This window comes from Vipera berus (assembly GCF_964194415.1).
Source record: "Vipera berus genome assembly, chromosome: 2".
NCBI classification, from domain to species: domain Eukaryota; kingdom Metazoa; phylum Chordata; class Lepidosauria; order Squamata; family Viperidae; genus Vipera; species Vipera berus.
In genome coordinates this window covers 284,092,901-284,112,816 of record NC_138203.1, presented here as the reverse complement: position 1 = coordinate 284,112,816, position 19,916 = coordinate 284,092,901, and the positions used below count along the sequence as shown (strand labels likewise).

The 19,916-nt window shown below is 42.7% G+C and overlaps 2 protein-coding genes across 3 annotated transcripts in view; both read left to right on the top strand.

Moving 5' to 3' along the window:
* The window catches only part of LOC308661161 (uncharacterized protein), a 33,590-nt gene that overhangs the window by 426 nt on the left and 13,248 nt on the right, over positions 1 to 19,916 (top strand). Inside the window, exon 2 of one of the 2 annotated variants that reach the window (XM_081315988.1) lies at positions 17,131 to 18,217. In XM_081315988.1, the coding sequence (XP_081172114.1) occupies positions 17,810 to 18,217 (408 nt within the window). In that variant the 5' untranslated portion in view covers positions 17,131 to 17,809. Of the gene's footprint in view, positions 1 to 16,918; positions 18,218 to 19,916 lie in introns of those variants that run through there. The other variant, XM_081315987.1, reaches the window with a different exon arrangement.
* LOC308663039 (uncharacterized protein) lies at positions 331 to 17,504 on the top strand (the record flags this gene model as incomplete). Its single annotated transcript, XM_081319181.1, has 6 exons — positions 331 to 747; positions 1,855 to 1,968; positions 2,769 to 2,877; positions 4,446 to 5,291; positions 9,304 to 9,466; positions 17,369 to 17,504. The coding sequence occupies 6 exons, from the start codon at positions 331 to 333 to the stop codon at positions 17,502 to 17,504; spliced, it is 1,785 nt and encodes a 594-aa protein (XP_081175307.1).

The following is a 19,916-nucleotide window of genomic DNA, read 5'->3' as shown; positions in this document are numbered from 1 at the left end:
CGGCCTGCAATACATACCGTAGAAGAGGCGACGTTTTCGCTTCTACGGGAGGAGGGGCAGCTCTCTGATCAAGGGTAGGAAACGCGTAGAGCGTTTTGCTTCTCTAGGAAGGAGCGCTCTATGATCCAGGCTCTGTGAGGCCAGGAGGACGCTGGAAGTTTTGGCGGGAACTATTTGTAGCTGCTCTGCTGAGGCGCAGAAACTCTTGAGGAAGTGGAGCCCTTCTTCTCCCCCCCTGAAACCGGGAAAGGGCTGGTTGGGAGGGGATCGGTGGCGGAAGTTCTGCCGTGACTGAAAGAGACCTTGGGCGAGGCTGAACCCAGAGACCGAATGGAGGCCCGAGGGTCTCCGGAGGCGGGAGCAGCAGCAGCCCTCACGGCCGTTCAGGCAGAGAGCGGCGGTGGGGAGTCCGGGGGAAACCGCAGCCTGACAGGTCTCGAGGAACCCCGCAGCTCGGAAGCTGAGCGCCGGTGCTTCCGCAGCTGCCGCCCCCGGGAGGACGAGGGTCCCAGGGCGCTTTGCAGCCGCCTGCACCGGCTGTGCCGCAGATGGCTGCGGCCCGAGCGGAGCGGCAAAGCCGAGATGCTGGACCGGGTGGTGCTGGAGCAGCTGCTGGTCCTGCTGCCCCCGGAGCTGGCGACCTGGCTGCGGGAGTGCGGGGCGGAGAGCTGCGCCCAGGCGGTGGCCCTGGCCGAGGGCTTCCTGCTCGGTCCCGCAGCCACCCTGGAGCCGGGAAAGGGGCGGCAGGTGAGAAAAGTTAACCGTGAGGGAATGCATGAGCCGCTGATGTATTTAGTAGGCTCTATAAAAAACAAGAGACATTAATAAGACGGATGTCTGCATTTCTTGTAACTCTTAATATTTTGAGAACTTGTTCTTGAGGCAAAATGCTTCGTTTTCCTCTTGGAGATAATTCCATGGGAGGAAAGACAAATTCACCCTCAGGGCTGCAAGAGAGTCCAAGAGTTTGAGACAGGAAGCCAGAATCCTTTCTTTGCCCTCCCTTTGTTTCCTTTAATACATGAATGAATGGAGGATTTATTTGTTCTGTTTCAGCTGATATTCTTCAAATTACTCATTCTCATTAATGACATAGCACATCTTACTTTAAAGTCTTATGGTACCTGCCTGCTTCTCTTTTTTACAGTCACTGAGAACATACATCTAGAGAACTTATGTTGGTATGTTATATTTGCTTGGAAACATGCAGAAGAGGCCATCATCCTGTGGTGGATAGACAATGGCTATGATGATGATAATGTTGGTATAGTGTAATAGTCTATGGGGATGACGTCAGGGGAATGGTTGAAAAGCCAGGCTGAACAAACATCATGTAAAATGTTTCTCAGTCCTCGCAAAGGGACACTGTGTGCGTCTCCCTCACAAAACCATCTTGGTGTTCATCCCAAGGTCTGTCTGAATGCCAGGTTGGTGGTCTCCACTGTAAGAGGCATAAAGAAGTCAAAAGGAAGGGAAGATCAATTCCTTCAACTCAAGAGGCAAAGATTTCTAAATCTAAAGGAAAAGATTCCCGGATTAAGACATAGTAAAGGCATAGTTGCATCCACAAAGGAGGAAGCTATCAAAAGAAGGGGAAAAGATGCAAGCAAGTCCTGATCAGCTATCAAAAGAAGGGGAAAAGATGCAAGCAAGTCCTGATCAGAATGAAAAGAGGAAATAAAGATAGGCAATGAAACATTTCACAAACATACCAGACATTTACCCAGAAATAGCTACCTTCAAATCAAAATGCTCAATTTCTCTCACTTTGACTTGGGTTGGCCGTTGGGGGATTCCAAAGTAACATGGTTACAGTCCTTTGAATGTGGGTCATAAACCAGGCTTCTGTTTCAGATGCAGGAGCCGTTCACAGGAGAGATCTCAGCAGAGCTCCAGGAAAGAGGAAATCGATGCAGTCCTTCTCAAGAGCAGCTTTTCAGGAGGATCCAACTTGGGCCACTGCAGCAGGTAACTACAGTTTATTATGAGAGCAGCAGACTTCAAGCTTCCTCTGTTCCTGACCTCTTTCTACAGTATAACCAAATGCTGAGTCTGTAGTTGAACACTGTTTCCTCCACAGTGAGCCTCATTCTTTGAACTTGCAAGTTAATTTTGGACATACCAAGATAACAGCCCAAAGGCTACAATTAGGCAATGTATTTTGCTTGCTTAATATTTTGTAATACTTCAAAGAGGAATCAGAAATCCATTTAAAGTAATCTCATGAGTTGAGATTTCTCAACTCTCATGAAATTATTGAATAGCATAATAACTGCTTCACAAATATGTCTTAAAGACAGATTTTCCATGAAAAAGCCCCGAAGTTCACTAAATGACTGCAACAGTAAGAATGTTCTTCAAGTGCCTTAAGATTTCCAGGCTCATTTCTAACATGTTGAAAGAGAGAAGAAATTCCTAATGGATGTGTGCTATTTTGTAAAGAATGTAGAATTTGCTCCCCAGGTCAAGTGGGCCAGTGGAATCGGTTCCCCAAATCCTTGCTGAGTTATTCTAAACCACCAGGAGGCTCCCCTAGGAGTGCTATTGGCGTTCAGAAACTTGGATGCAGTCATGTTTTGTGCACATAGAGCACCAACTAATAGGGAGAGGAGCACTTGAGGGCTTTACAGCCACAAGGAGTTTTTATTCTCCAAGAAAATACTGATTCTTGCAAATCTGTTTTGTGCACTAAGAAAGAAAATGCACAGGTCTTTTCTGGGATTATCGATTAAAGAACATTCTCATTGTAGGTCTTTGATCCCTTTCAGGAGGTCACAGTGGACTTCACAGAAGAGGAGTGGGCACTGCTGGATTCTGGCCAGAGAGCTTTGTGCAAAGAAGTCTCACTGGAGGCTTTTAGAAATATGGCTGTTCTGGGTAAGGGCCCACTTTATTCTGGGTTCCATTAATTGAAAGTTATTTCAGTCATAGGTATACAGGGAAGATCAGGCACTCAAGCTGCTTAAGGTGATCCTCTCTACTTAAGATCTTTTTATAAATGTTCACCATGGCTTTAGGAAATGACCCACATTGTCTAATCAACAGCAAAGTTATTGAGGTTCCCAGCTTAAAAAATTCATTGGATATCAGAATTTCCTAGCTAACAATTTGCACTCAATCAACACTTCCAAGTTGGATTCATGGCTGATGGCATACCTGTAATGCAGACAGGCATACTTTGAGAGAAGACCTGTCCCTCCTTAACAGCTGTTTATTTTGACATAACATATTAAGGATTATTTTACAGATAAAATAAATACACAAATGGAATTCAAAATAAATTACAAAGAAAATATTTACAAAATGCAGAAAACCCCCTTGTGTATGAGTATGTATATGAAAATTTCCCCTTCACCACCAGCATGTATGTACAATGTTAACAAATCATTGCTGTCTCTTATAATACAACCAAAATACTCTTCATTCCTTATGTCGCCCAATATTCTATAAACTGTAAATCTTTAGATCTTAACTAATTAGCAAAGATATAATTAAAAATAAAGCTAATGACATAAGTAGTAATATAGTCCCCATTTCCTTTTAGTCTACCTTGCGCATACCTCTTTTAACAAACTTTGCAAAAAAGGAATTTAAAACTATTAAATATTACCAATCCCTTACTTAATGTCTTGTTCAGATATAGTAAAATTAATTCATCACCCCATTAAAGATTTCTACAAGAAACACTATCCATTCCAAACAATCCTTTTCACTTCTCTTCAGATTCTTACACGTCAAATTCACCTGTAATTTCCCTGAAATGACTCAAGTAAATCTCATATATTTTAATTTAAAATGGTATCATCCAATTGCATTTAATTCTAGTGAAGACTTGTCTTCAGAGGGATTTGGTTTTTGTTAGTAACGTCTGATTCCAATAAAAAGATACAAGGATCAAAAACTTTAAATACGTAAAACTCATACATAAATAAGACAGATTTTCCCCATAAAGATGTTCTTTCTAATTAACTTCATAAACTTTAAATCAGTTTCACAAAGCATTTAAAACATTCCACAAACAACTCTAAAATAATCTTTTGCCTGTAGATTGCAATAGATCACAAAAAAGAAAGAATTTAGAAAGCTGCAAAGCTATTATATTCTTTCTCAAATGAACTGAAGTGAATGCTGCCCAGCAATTGATAACGCTGCACTTATGATTCAGAGCATGATGGAACCCACAACTTTTAGCTGAACACAAGTGACTGCAGAAATGAAAGGTTTTATTGTCAGCTTACAAAAATCAGATCTATAAAGTATATTTGGAGAATCTCCAGTTCGTTCTAGAAAAAAAAATGGCTATTAAAACCTGAGATCCAATAGCCAGTTTCAGTAAAATCAGAAAAATGGTGGTGTTGGTTTTCCTCACCACACAACACGTTATCTCCCATTCCGTAACAGTTCTAAATTCCAACAGGAATTGCTATTTTCTTCTTCCCAAACAGGTGACGGAATGAAGAAAGAGAGTGAGGAGCAGGAGAGGTTAATGCTGCTGCAAACAACAAACTATGAAGTAGAAATGATGTTTGACCATCAAGCAAATCCAAAAAGAAAAGAGAGAAGCCAGTCAGAAGGTCAAAGGCAGGAACCCTCTACACGTAATTCCTTTTCTGTTACTTTACCTAAGAAACGTTATAGGGAGGAATGTGGAAAGAGCTTTGCTTTAATCGGAAAACTTAATTTTCATAAAAGAATTCACACAGGTGAGAAATTATATAAATGCATACAGTGTGGAAAGAGCTTCTGTTTCTGGAATACTCTTGATTTACATGAGAGGATCCACAGACGGGAGAAAAAACATATGTGCATGGAGTGTGGAAAGCAATTCTTTAACAAGGGTGCCCTTACCATCCATCAAAGGAACCACACAGGGGAGAGACCATATAAATGCTTGGAGTGTGGTAAGAGCTTTATTTCAAAAGGAAATCTTAATTCTCATAAAAGAATCCACACAGGGGAAAGACCATATAAATGCATGGAGTGTGGAAAGCAGTTTACTCAGAAAGGATATCTTACAGATCATGAAAGGATTCACACAGGAGTGAAACCATATAAATGCACAGAGTGTGGAAAGAGTTTCCGTTTCAGGGGTAATCTTAATCGCCATGAGAAGATCCACAGAGGGGAAAAACAACATAGTTGCATGGAGTGTGGAAAAGGATTCTATGAGAGGAAAGACCTGACTGTTCATCAAAGGATCCACACTGGGGAGAGACCGTATAAATGCTTGGAGTGTGGAAAGGCCTTTGCTTTAATGGGGACACTTAATTGTCATAAAAGGATTCACACAGGTGAGAGACTACATAATTCCATAGAGAGTGAAAGGAGCTTCAATTTCAGAACTACTCTTGATCACCATGAGAAGTTCTACAGAAAAGATAAAAAACACACCTGCAGTGAGTGTGGAAAGAGATTCTTTCAGAAAAGAGAACTTACCATCCATCAAAGGAACCACACAGGGGAGAGACCGTATAAATGCCTGGAGTGTGGCAAGAGCTTTATTTCAAAAGGAAATCTTAATGCTCATAAAAGAATCCACACAGGGGAGAGACCATATAAATGCATGGAGTGTGGAAAGCAGTTCACTCAAAAAGGATATCTTACAGATCATGAAAGGATTCACACAGGGGTGAAACCATATAAATGCATAGAGTGCGGAAAGAGCTTCCGTTTCAGTCGTAATCTTAATCGCCATGAGATGATCCACAGAGGGGAGAAATGGCATAGTTGCATGGAGTGTGGAAATGAATTATGTGAGAGGAAAGACCATACTATCTTTCAAAGGATCCACATAAGGAAGAAACCATATAGTTGCGAGGAATGTGGAAAGGCCTTTGCTTTAATAGAAACACTTAATTCTCATAAAAGGATACACACAGGTGAGAAACTACATGATTGCATAGACAGTGAAAGGAGCTTCAATTTCAGGAATACTCTTGATGGCCATGAGAAGATCTACAGAAGGGAGAAAAAACATAGCTGCAGTGAGTGTGGAAAGAGATTTTTTCAGAAAAGAGAACTTGCCATCCATCAAAGGAACCACACAGGGGAGAGACCGTATAAATGCATGGAGTGTGGAAAAAGCTTTATTTCGAAAGGAAATCTTAATTACCATAAGAGAGTCCACACAGGGGAGAGACCATATAAATGCATGGAGTGTGGAAAGCAGTTCACTCAGAAAAGGTCTCTTTCTGATCATGGAAGGATTCACACAGGGGTGAAACCATATAAATGCACAGTGTGTGGAAAGAGCTTCCGTTTCAGAAGTAATCTTAATCGCCATGAGAGGATTCACCGAGGGGAGAAACAGCATAACTGAATAGTGTATGGAAAAGGATTCTATGAGAGGAGAGACCAAACTGCACACGGGAGAGCTTCTAGAAATGCATTGTGTGGAACAGGCTTTCAAAAGTTCTCTTAGTCGCTATGAGAGGATGCACAGAGCGGAGAAAAAACATTCCTCCAGGGAGTGTGGAAGTGGATTCTGTGAGAGGAAAGACATTATCCATCAAAGGATCCATACAGCAGAGATACTGTATAAATGCAAAGAGTGTGGAAAGGGCTTCAATACAAACTCAATTGGCTCAACATCAGAAAATCCACACAAGGAATAAACTGGAGTGTGGAAAGAGCTTTAATTAGGAAGGACAAATTAAATCTCAAAAGAATCCATACTGTGGATAGAACATATAAAGTTAGTCCTGTACTTACAAGTGTTTGTTTAGTGAGCATTCAAATTGACCGTGAAAAAAATGAAATAAAATAGTGACTTAGACCAGTTTTCACACTTATAACTGTTGCAGCATCCCCATGATTATGTGATCAAAATTTGGGCATACCTACTGGCATGTATTTATGATGGTTGCAGCGATCTGGTATCATGATCTCTAGTTGCACATGTTTTTAAGAGACTGGACAGTCACTTATCTGAAATGGTATAGCTCCTGTTGAGCAGGGGATTGGACTAGATGATCTCAAAAGTCCCTTCCAGCTCGATTGTAATTCTGATTAGTTGCTGCTTTGATTCCAGATAAAATTGAAGGTGCTGTTTTTGATCTTTAAATGCCTTCAGGGCAAGAAGCTGCATTACATGAAGGACCTCTTCTATTTTTATTTATTTTTTATTTTAATCTCATTTATATCCCGCCCTTCTCCGAAGACTCAGGGCGGCTTACAATCTAAGCACAAATTAAATGTGCTTAGCAATAGCCTTCATTCTATGTATATGCCTGCTTATTAGGGTTCCCCCCCCAAGCGGCATTATTACAAAGTCAGCTTATTGCCCCCAACAATCTGGGTCCTCATTTTACCTACCTCGGAAGGATGGAAGGCTGAGTCAACCTTGAGCCTGGTGGGATGCGAACCTGCAGAAGATGTGTGTTGCAGGTCCTCTCTGTTAAGGAGTTACATGTGGTGGGACCAAAGAGATGAGCCTTCTCTGCCCTGGCACCCATCCTTGATATCTTTCTGGAAGTCCTTCAAAACAACATGGCTATGTCAATAGATTTGGGGAATCTCAAAAGAACTGTTGAACCAGTGAGGTTGTGGCATTCCTTATCATATTGAATCTTTTTCCTAATCTTAATAATAATATTTTTTTAAAAAAAATCATAGAATGTTTTTCATTGTATGCCACCCAGTATCATGTTTTGAGATATGGTCAACTATAACAAATATGAAGAATGAATAATTCGCCTATGAGTGGAACCTTATAAATGCACGGAGTGTGGAAAGAGCTTTCTTTGAGGAATTGCTAGATCAGGGATCTTCAAACTTGGCCCTTTTGTGACCTGTGGACTTCAACTCCCAGAATTCCTCAGCCAGGCATGGTTTTTTATTTTTATTTATTTGTATTCTGACATTTTTACAAATAATTCAAGGTGGTGAACATATCTAACATACCTTTCTCCTATTTATCCCCACAACAAGCCTGTGAGGTGGGTTGGGCTGAGAGAGTGATTGGCTTTCATGCCTAAGGTGAGATTTGACATCATGGTCTCCTGGCCTAAGGTTACTCTTCTTTGTAAGAGTGTCCTGAGGGTGACATAACATTTTTAATTAACACCTGAAAAATGGCTGGTTAGACAAGTAGCTATTTCTATTTATTTTCCTGTGCAGTGCACCATTTGCTGGCTAGGGGGCAGCCACTAACACCCAAGCTCTGGCCCTAACTTTACATTCATTGTGGACAACTTTGACTTCTCCATAGGCTTAAAGCTTGCACTAATACCAGTAAGTGGCTTTCTGTGTGTACTCTTTACTGTTTATTAGTAGCATTTTTTCTTTCTTGTTAAGATTTAGCTAGAGAAATCTTGTGATTTCCCTTCTGACCAGGGTGAGTATTCCTTGGGATGTGGGAAAGAGTGAGCGGCTATCATATCAGTTTCTCAAAGGAAAGGTCTTGTTCAGCAGTTGCCATGGCAATTGCTCCTTATCATTTCAGCACGCCTTAGGGAAGAAATTTTTTGACACCAAACATAACCTAATTTACTAACTTTTCACCAGCTGTCTCCGTGTTTTCTTTTTTCAATATGTGACCCAGTTGTCACGGCCAGCAATACTGAGTGCCACATTTCAGTCCACATAGGAGGAAAACCCATTTCTGTTTGGGGTTTTTGTTCTTGTTTTTTGTTTTGTATAATCCCTTGGAAAACAACTCTTGAAGAAGAATCAACCAGCCAGACACATCCAAGCAGAAAAGGAGAATAAAAAGTCAAGATTTGCAAAGGACCAGAAATAGAAAATGGAAACTAAACAGGTAAAAGGCAGATTGTACTCTGTAGAAAAAGAAAGCCATAGAATCACCATAGGAAAACACAGATAAGACAACAAATAGGAAAAAAAAAAACAATCCCCTAGCCCAGGGGTCAGCAACCTAAAAAAGCAAAAGAGCCACTGGGAACCGGTTCCATCATACACACAAAAAAGTGGGAGCCGCGTGCGTCTGCGCATGCACAAAAAACAAAACATTCTGCGCATGCGCAAAACGGGAGGCACCTGCACAGTGGCAGCGACGGGTCTCCCTGGTGATGGGCACTGGGCTGTGGCACCATCTTCAGCCCGGGTGCTGCCGGAGCCATCCCCGGGACCTCCAAACTGCCGCCCGTTCGGAGAGGTGCGCGCGCTGCTCTCCAAACCTTCCCACTCTCCGAATGGGTGGCGGCACCACCCAAAGGTGGCAGGTCTGCAAACTGGCCGTGGCAGCTTTCCAAATGGGCGGCGGTGCGTGCACAGTTGTCCAAACCTTTGGAGAGGTACGTGCGCACCTCTGCCCGAAAGTGCGGCTGCGCCACCCATTTGCAGACCTGCCGCCGCCGGTTTGGAAAGCTGCCACAGCCAGTTTGCAGACCTACCGCCTTCAGAGGAAGGCGGTAGCTCTTCAAATGGGCCGCAGCAGATTTCCAAACGGGCGGCGCCACTGCCCATTCCGAGAGGTGCGCATTCAGCTTTCCAAACCTTTGGAGAGGTGCACACACACCTCCGCCCGAACGGGGGGGCGCCTACCATTTGTAAACCTGCTGCCGCCAGTTTGGAAAGCTGCCGCGGCCAGTTTGCAGACCTGCCGCCTTCGGAGGAAGGCGGTAGCTCTGCCAATGGGCCACAGATTTCCAAATGGGCAGCTCCACTGCCCGTTCCGAGAGGTGCGCGCGCAGCTCTCCAAACCTTTGGAGAGGTGTGCATGCACCTCCGCCCAAACGGGGGTGGCGCCTCCTGTTTGTAAACCTGCTGCCGCCAGTTTGGAAAGCTGCCGCGGCCAGTTTGCACACCTGCCGCCTTCGGAGGAAGGCGGTAGCTCTGCCAACGGGCCGCAGCAGATTTCCAAACGGGCAGCTCCACGACCCGTTCTGAAAGGTGCACGCGCAGCTCTCCAAACCAGCAGCTTTCCAAATGGGCAGCGCCACTGCCCAGAGAGGTGCACGTGCACCGGGTGCCTGGGAGCCGCAGGAGACGGATTAAAGAGCCGCATGCGGCTCCGGAGCCGCGGGTTGCTGACCCGTGCCCTAGCCTAATAGACTCCTCAAAGCATTTGCTTAGCTAATAATAAATGAATAAATTTACTGGCTGGACCCTGCCCTGGAACTCTCCATTTCTCTCATTTCCAGTGCCCTTCCTCAAATCTCTTCCTCCTCCCCCTTCTTTCATGTGTCCCAGAAGTACATCTGCATTTTGAAGAGGATTTGGGGAGAAAGAAATCCCATGCATCCAGGAAGGTTGGGGAGTGGGATGATCAATTTGCAGATCATGGGGCAGGATAGTGCATTAGACTGATGATAGGCAAGGGATGCTATGGGAGCCAGAGGACTGGCAGTTAACTGTAAAAGATGCCACTTCACCCCACCCCCTCCTGGTGTAGTGTCAGTGGTGTGTTCCAGCCTCCTAGGCTCTCTCCCCATTCGTGCACAACACACCCCTGGAGTGGCCCGATTGAATATTGATATATTTAAACAGTGTTTTTTTCTCCTGGCACAACAGGTCCATATAAACGTCTATAAAAGAATAACAGTGAAATACCAGATGAACTTCCCTGAGAGTCCAATTTTACTGTTACTGGTTTAATTATCCGTTTAATGGGGAATGGTCATACAAACTTGGGAACTAGCTTTTTTGATGGCTATAAGGATTTTAGATATTTTGTGAACAGATATACCTTTTCCCCCACCCTAAATGGTTTAGGTTCCATTTGTTTTTTATCTGCCTGTATTTTGTGAGCCTCCCTGGCCTCATCTAATGCTTTCCTAACCACTGGCCATGTGTTTTGTAGTTGTGCAATCTATTCCTTCTGGGAAGGGATGGTGGGTTCATTAGCCGGCAATTCGGCCATTGTGTTGAAACTTTGTCCTGTGGCAATCTGGAACGGGGTGTAACCGGTACTGGAGTGCATGGCATTATAAGCTACTTCACTAAATGGAAGCAGGTCAGTCCAATTGTCTTGTTGGTTATTAATAAAACACCTCAGGTATTGTTCTAGTACTGAGTTTGATCGTTCTGTCCCCCATTCATTTGCAGACGATTAGATGATAAGCCTTGGACTGTACCCTAGTACAGGGCTTTTCAATCTTTTCAGATTGTACCACTTTTAGGACATGGCAGTATTTGAGTACCACCAGTGCTTAGCAAGGTCAAAAACTTGATAACTAAAAAAAGGGTGGGAATTTGGGTTTTACTGATTAGATTCATTTGTTGTTATAGAAATGGCTAGTTTATAATATTTTGGAAAAATAAAAAGTTGAGGTTCGATGTTAATGCTTCTTTCTACTGCAACAGAGGAAGTCTGTTCATTTTTCCTTATCCCCCTCACTTTTCCTCCCTTTTTCCTCCCCACTGTGTCCTACTATTTGCTTTTGTATTTTTGTATTTTTTTCTATAATAAAATATTAAAACTGTAGAAAAAAAGAAAAAAGTACCAGTTTTAATTTCTTCGTTGGCTGTTCCTTTGCTGAATCACTTTCCCTTTGCACTGACAAATGTATGATGAATTTATCCATGTTTATTAATATGCCCCTCTAGCTCAGGGGTCTTCAAACTTGGCACTTTTAAGACTTGTAGACTTCAACTCCCAGAATTCCTCAGCCATCATGTCTTGTTGCTAAGATTGTAGACCCCTGAGCTAGCTGGTCAGCCCTTCTTCTCCTTTCTGAGCTTTTTCCATTGTGTAGTAAGAATACACTCCCCAATCCCTTCCCTGTACCCTTAAAGACACAGAAATCAAGTGCAAAGAAAGAAAGGCTCACAAAATAAAGAAACACACAAACTCTGTGTGTGTGTGTGTGTGTGTGTGTGTGTGTGTGTGTGTGTGTGTGTGTGTATTTCTTTAAGCTGCCTCAGGCGTGTCACGGTGTTGCAACCCAAGACTGAAAGGTTCTGGCTATTGTTTGTTGTTGTTAGTTGCGAAGTCATGTCCGACCCATCGCGACCCCATGGACAACGTTCCTCCAGGCCTTCCTGTCTACCATTTTCTGGAGTCCATTTAGGCTCACGCCTACTGCTTCAGTGACTCCATCCAGCCACCTCATTCTCTGTCGTCCCCTTCTTCTCTTACCCTCAACCTTTCCCAGCATTAGGCTCTTCTCCAGTGAGTCCTTCCTTCTCATTAGGTGGCCAAAGTATTTGAGTTTGAACTTCAGGATCTGGCCTTCTAAAGAGTAGTCAGGGTTGATCTCTAGGACTGACCGGTTTGATCGCCTTGCAGTCCAAGGGAGTCGCAGGAGTCTTCTCCAGCACCATAGTTGAAATGTGCTATCTCTTGAGAGTTTGTCTTCTGGTTGCATATAGTAAGTCTATTCCATAAACTCCATCAGCTTTCTCAAGAAAATCCAGTTCTTCATTCATCCATTCTGACATCTCTGTTATAATTGAATCTTTTAAATGAATGCCCCCTTCAGGCACCTTTCACCAGGCTCTCAATTTCATGTCTGGTTTAACTGCTGTTACCTGTATCAGAATGTCTTCTTTAGGTTGATTTAAAACTGTTACTAATTCATTGAACCTTTTGCCTAATTTTTCATTTAAAATTTGAAAGTTAAAAAAAAATTCAAAAATTTCCAAGAAGGTTTTAGCATTAAAATCATCTGACTCCTGTCTTTTTTTTATATCATTCTCTGGGGACATTGTAGAAAATATGTAAAAACTAAAGTCCTTAATTTATTGTTACTTTAATTTAATCTCTTCTTCATGGCAGAGTCCTAGACAATTCCTTCTCAAGGGAAAACAGAGTAGGTATTCAATAACAAAGTTAACTGCAAAAGAAGCAGAGATAAATGTTCTCATAGTAAAAAAAAATGTTTTAAAAGGGAAAGTTCCTGTCTTTTCAAGTAAAAAAGGACATATATACAAAAATAAAATGAAGCAATGGAGTACTTTTAAAAGCTAGTAAAATACAAAGTACTTACAGTACAAATCCAGTGTCAAGATTAAATCACGTTCACTACAAAAGGGGAAAAAACCCTATAAATGCCTGGAAAGCGTTTTAAGAACAACTTACTTCTCATAAAAGAATCCACACAAGGGAAAGAGATCCTATAAAAGTATCGAGTGTGGAAAGAGCTTTTGTTTCAGGGGTAATCTTAATCGCCATGAGAGGATCCAGAGAGAGGAGGGAAAAAAAAACTTGGCTGCAGGGAGTGTAAAAAGGTATTCTATGAGAGCAGAGACCTTACTATCCATCAAAGGATCCACACAGAAGAGAGACTGTATAAATGCAGTGTGAAAAGGGCTTCAACAAAAACTGTCATCTGGCTCAACAGCCAAAGATTCACACAGAATTAACTATAAATGCCTCGAGGATGGAAAGAGCTTTACTCAAAAAGGACAACTTAATTCTCATGAAAAAATCTACCCTGGTGAAAGACCGTACACAGGTAGTTCTTGACTTATAACCTTTCATTGAGTGACAATTCAAACTTACAACAAAATGTAAAGGAAGCTAGATTTGTTTTAATAAATGCACAATTCATGCAACATCTGCAGTAATTTGCTTCAAAATGGTGGCAAAAAAAAGATTGCAAAGTGGGGCACGACTGAATTGTCTTGCTTAGCAACCAAAATGTTCGGCTCAATTGTGCTTGTAAGTCAAGAACTACCTGTACTACTGTCCTTTCTTTTGGTTCCATTAACCAATTTTGTAGGTGAAGGGAGGATGTTTGTGCTCCATGAGCAAATTACGCTCCTCTCCTGAAATGTCAAGCTTTTATATCTCAGCATATAGCTGCTTAAGAAGCAGAGCTTCTACCTACTCCAAATGTGACTTTGATCAAAGGTAAGAGATGTCATCTTTTTTCCGTCTCTGTACGGTTAGGCTGCTTCCTTGTCTGAGGATTGGTTAGACAAGCAGTCCTTCCTATTTAATTTCCTTTGTGGTCCACCTCTTTGCTTCCTTGCAAAACGATCAACAGCAAACTCTCAAACACCCTGGCATGACCTTCAGTTCATAGCCAACTACTTATGCCTGCTGTTAGAAATGCGATTAAAAAACTAACAAAATTGGATTGGTAAGAAAAGAGTTTATTCTGCAGAAAATATAAATAGCAGTTTGCAAAGTGCGGTGGATCTCTTAACAAGTTACTTCAACAGGAAGCATCTAAAAACAGAGACCACACTCAAATGTTTAAATCCATAGCATTATATACATTCCTACTGTGATGCCCCCCTTTCCACTTCCCTTTCCATCCATTTGAAAGACTTCAAAGGTTACATTCTTGTCCGGATGGCCTAACCAGAGTACATCAACCCCCCTTTTTGTTTACATTCGTTTTGCTAAGTATTTCCTAAGAACTAACACCAGATTCTATCTCTCAGCAGATACAATGGTAATAAAAGGTTATACAGATCAAAGAGCAATAAACAATAGTAGAAGGGTTATGTATGCAAAAATGTTTCATGCAAAAATGGGCATGATAAAGGACCAAAATGGCAGGGACATAACAGAGGCAGAAGAGATTAAGAAGAGGTGGCAAAATTACACAGAAGATCTATACAAGAACAAGCTTAACGTCCCTGATAACCACGATGAGGTGGTTATTGACCTCGAGCCAGACATCCTAGAATGTGAAGTGAAGTGGGCCTTAGGAAAGCTGAGCAACAACAAAGCTAGTGGAGGTGACAGTATTCCAGCTGAGCTATTCAAAATCTTAAAAGACAATGCAGTAAAAGTGCTACACTCAATTTGCCAGCAAATTTGGAAAAGTCAACAGTGGCCACAGGATTGGAAAAGATCAGTTTACATTCCAATTCCAAAGAAAGGCAGTGCCAAAGAATGTTCAAACTATCGCACCATTGCACTCATTTCTCATGCTAGTAAAGTTATGCTTAAAATCCTACAAACTAGACTCCAGCAGTATGTGGATCGAGAACTACCAGAAGTACAGGCAGGATTTCAAACAGGCAAAGGAACTAGAGATCAAACTGCCAACATACGCTGGATCATGGAGAAAGCTAGGGAGTTCCAGGAAAACATCTACTTCTGCTTCATTGACTATGCTAAAGTATTTGATTGTGTGGATCACAATAAACTGTGGCAAGTTCTTAAAGAGATGGGAGTACCAGACCATTTTATTTGTCTCTTGAGTTGGGTTGAAAGTAAACATTAAGAAAACCAAGATCATGGCATCCGGCCCTCTCAATTCCTGGCAAATAGATGGGGAAGAAATGGAGGTAGTGACAAATTTTATTTTCCTGGGCTCCAAGATCACCGCAGACAGGGACTGCAGCCAAGAAATTAAAAGACGCTTGCTCCTAGGGAGGAAAGCTATGGCAAATCTAGACAGCACACTAAAAAGCAGACATATCCCCCTGCCAACAAAAGTGCATATAGTCAAGGCTATAGTCTTCCCAGTTGCAATGTATGGCTGTGAAAGTTGGACCATAAGAAAGGCTGAGCGCCAAAGAATTGAGGCCTTTGAACTATGGTGCTGGAGAAGACTCCTGCGAGTCCCTTGGACGCAAGGTGATCAAACCAGTCAATCCTAGAGGAGATCAACCCTGACTACTCTTTAGAAGGCCAGATCCTGAAGTTCAAACTCAAATACTTTGGCCACCTAATGAGAAGGAAGGACTCACTGGAGAAGAGCCTAATGCTGGGAAAGGTTGAGGGTAAGAGAAGAAGGGGACGACAGAGAATGAGGTGGCTGGATGGAGTCACTGAAGCAGTAGGCATGAGCCTAAATGGACTCCAGAAGATGGTAGAGGACAGGAAGGCCTGGAGGAACGTTGTCCATGGGGTTGCGATGGGTCGGACACGACTTCGCAACTAACAAGAAGAAAAAGAAGGGCTATACATATCAAAGAGCAATAAACCTTCTCTGTGGGTGCCCCGGCTTTGTGGAACCAACTGCCGGTGGAGCTCCGGATGGCATCAGACCTCCGAACTTTCCGTCGTGGCCTGAAGACCCATTTATTTGAATTAGCTGGTCTGGCCTGACGGGGGATTTGGGTTTTAAATTGTTGTTTTAGAATAGTATTATTGTTTTTAACTGGGCACTGATTTAATCTTTTTTTAACTTTTGTATTGTATTGTATTGTTATTTATATATGCCCTGTGAACCGCCCTGAGTCCCTAGGGAGAAGGGCGGTATACAAATTAAATAAAACGTAAACGTAAACGTAAACAATAGATTACATAGGAAGCAATACATTCTTCCTTTCTCCTCCAGGAAACATAGGATAGGAATGGGTTTAAAGAACTATTTTATTTTTAAACTAATGTATTTTTATCACTCCCTTCCAGGAGGTTAAAAAGGCTACCAGATTGCAGTAATATGAGATTTTTCTGCTTCCTACCGTCTCCCTGTCTTGTCTTTTTCTCTGAAGATTTAGCTTAAGCCATTTTGTTTGCTTTTTCTGAGGGGGTGCAGTTCTAGAGGGTGGGGAAGAGTGAAGGGATATGAGATCTGCCCCATAAAGCCAACCTCTTTGTGAGCAGTGCCATGGCAAATTGCACCTCACCACTTAAGCTTTCTGAAGCATTTCAGGGAAGAAACTCTTTGATGTTACAAATCTTGGCACTTTATTAATAAACTTTTTTTAATCTGTAATCCTCCTGGCATTCCCTTCTGTATATTCTTTTCTCCCCTTATCGGAACATCATCATGCCTAGCAGTACTGAACCTGCAATTTAAACATAGCTGTGGGGCAAACCCAGCCCAGGTATTCTATGTATATGCATATATATTTATTTTTTTTATTATTTAAATTTATATACCGCCCTATTCCCGTAGGGAATGTCTATATGTATCTGTGTGTTTTGCATCTGCACATTTTTGAAAGCAGGCAACAGAATTTCATTTTTAATATATGCTAGTATGCCCACAGTAAAAAATGACAATAAAGGTTATCTTAATCTTAATTGTCCAACCCAGATTGTCTGACATTTAAAACAGGAGGTGGGAGTAAAACCAGCCCAGGGAGTCAATGTCCTTTTTTAAAAAAAAACTTGTACAGCCACTTGAAATCTGATCAACTCTTCAGGAATCAACGAGCCACAAACAACCAAAGCGAAAAGGTGAAGATAAAAATATAAGATTTGGATAGAATAAAAATAGAAAACTAAAGTAAATAAAGGACAGACTCGGCTCCAGAGAAAAAGGACACTTTCACTGAGTGTCACCACAGGAATACAATTAAGACGACAAGGAGGTCCAATAAACCGCCAGAAGGCATCTCCAGAGTATTTACTTGCTTACTTATTTAATAATAAAAGAATAAATTTACAGGCTGGATGCTTGCCTTGGAGCTGCTCTATTCATCTCTCTAATTTCCAGAGCTCCACCAAGTCCTCCTCTCCCACTTCTTCCCCATGTCCCAGGAGCACATCCACATTTTTAAGATATTCAGGAAAACAGCTTTTATCCCAAGATCGCCTTCTTTATTTCAGCTCCGCCGTGCCCAACAGCCACAACCTCCTCTCCCATCTCACTTCTTCGGCCCTTCCCAACGCAGTTCCACTATTGGACGTCACAATGGAACGGAGCATGCGCAGCAGAAACTACGGCCTGCGATACATACCGTAGAAGAGGTGACGCTTTCGCTTTTACGGGGAGATGGGCAGTTTTCTGGTCAAGGATAGGAAACGCGTACAGCGTTTTGCCCCTCTAGGAAGGAGCGCTCTGTGATCCAGGCTCTGTGAGGCCAGGAGGCCGCTGGAAATTTTGGCGGGAACTATTTGTAACTGCTCCGCTGAGGCGCAGAAGCTCTTGAAGTGGAGCCCTTCTTCTCTCCCCCTGAAACCGGGAAAGGGCCGGTTGGGAGGGGATCGGTGGCGGAGGCTCTGCCGTAACTGAAAGAGGCCTTGGGCGAGGCTGAATTCGGAGACCGAATGGAGGCCCGAGGGTCTCCGGGAGAGGGAGCAGCAGTCCCCGCTAGCCATCAGGCAGAGAGCGGCGGTGGGGAGTCCGGGGGAACCGGCGGCCTGCCCGAGGAGCCCCGCAGCTCCGAGGATGAGCGCCGGTGTTTCCGCAGCTGCCGCCCCCGGGAGGCCGAGGGGCCCCGTGCGATTTGCAGTCGCTTGCATCGGCTGTGCCGCGGGTGGCTGCAGCCCGAGCGGAGCAGCAAAGCCGAGATGCTGGACCGGTTGGTGCTGGAGCAGCTGCTGACCCTGCTGCCCCCGGAGCTGACGACCTGGCTGCGCGAGTGCGGGGCGGAGAGCTGCTCGCAGGCGGTGGCCTTGGCCGAGGGGATCCTGCTCGGTCCCGCAGCCACCCTGGAGCCGGGAAATGGGCGGCAGGTGAGAAAAGTTAACCGTGAGGGACTGCATGATCCGCTGATATATTTAGCAGACTCTATAAAAGTTACTTGTTCTTGTTCCTTCCTTTTCTTCTTGGAGATAATTCCATGGGAGGAAAGACAAGTTCATCCTCAGGGCTGCAAGAGAGTCCAAGAGTTTGAGACAGGAAGCCAGAATCCTTTCTTTGCCCTCCCTTGTTTCCTTTAATACATGAAGGATTAATTTGTTAATTAATTAATTAAGGAATTAATTAATTCCTTCCAAAGGAGGATTTATTTGTTCCATTTCATCTGATATTCTTCAAATTACTCATTCTCATTAATGACATACCACATCTTACTTTAAACTCTTAGCATACTTGCCTGCTTCTCTTCTTTACAGTCACTGGAAATATACATCTACAGAACTCAGGGCTTTTTTTTGTCATAGAACGCTCAGAACAGAGTTCCAGCACCTTTTTTGGAGGGTAGGCAAGGCAGGTTGTATGACATGTGTGAGTTCCGGCACCTTTTTCTTTTACAAAAAAAGCACTGAGAGAACTTATGTTGGTATGTTTGTATTTGGTTGGAAACATGCGGAAGACGCCTTATAGATGGATAGATAATGGCTATGATGATTAGATTAGATAACCTTTACTGCCATTTTTATTGCCATTTTTTTTACTGTGGGGACAACAGCGCTCATTAAAAATGAAATTAAGTTGCTTGCTCTCAAAGGTTACCCATAACACACACACACACAGCACACAAAGAGGATGATGATGATGTTAGTATAGTGTAATTTTGAAAAGTGAGATAATAAAGGCCCAGTCTAGTACAATACCAACAAAGAAGAAAAATAACAGCTCTCAAAAGAAACCAGCATGGCTGCATAAAGAACTCTGATAAATTGAAAGATAAAAAGGACAAGTATAAGAATTGGAAAGAGGGGCACATAACTAAGTCAGAATATCAGCAAATAGCCCGTGCCTGCAAAGATGAAGTGAGGAAAGCTAAGGCTCAAAATGAACTAAGGCTTGCAACCAAAGTCAAAAATAACAAAAAAAGCTCCTTTCAACATATAAAAAACAAGAAAAAAGTTAAGGAAATCATTGGTCCATTAGTGGGGGAAAGTGGCAAGGAGGTGACAAGCAACAAGGAGAAAGCAGAACTATTTAACTCGTTTTTTGCATCTCTCTTTACACAAAGGGAAAAAACAGTCCAACCTACCAAAACCAGTGCCATAAAAAACAGAATAGAAACGCAAGTTAAGATAGGCAAGAAAATGGTAAGTGAGCACCTGTCCAGCCTAGACGAGTTCAAATCACCAGGACCAGATGGATTGCACCCCAAAGTTCTCAAGGAACTGGCAGACGTGATCTCAGAACCACTGAACTATATTTTTCAAAGATCCTGGAGCACTGGGGAACTACCAGAGAACCCGAAGAGAGCTGATGGAGTTCCCATCTTCAAAAAAGGGAAAAAATAGATCCAGGAAACTACAGGCCTATCAGCCTGACCTCAATACCTGGGAAGATTCTGGAAAAGATAATCAAACAACAAATCAGTGAACACCTTGATGCAAACAAAGTCATCGCTAAAAGTCAACATGGGTTTGTCAAAAACAGATCATGCCAGACAAATCTAATTGCATTCTTTGACCAAGTGACAAAATTAGTGGACCAGAGGAATGCTGTAGATATAATTTACTTCAGACATGT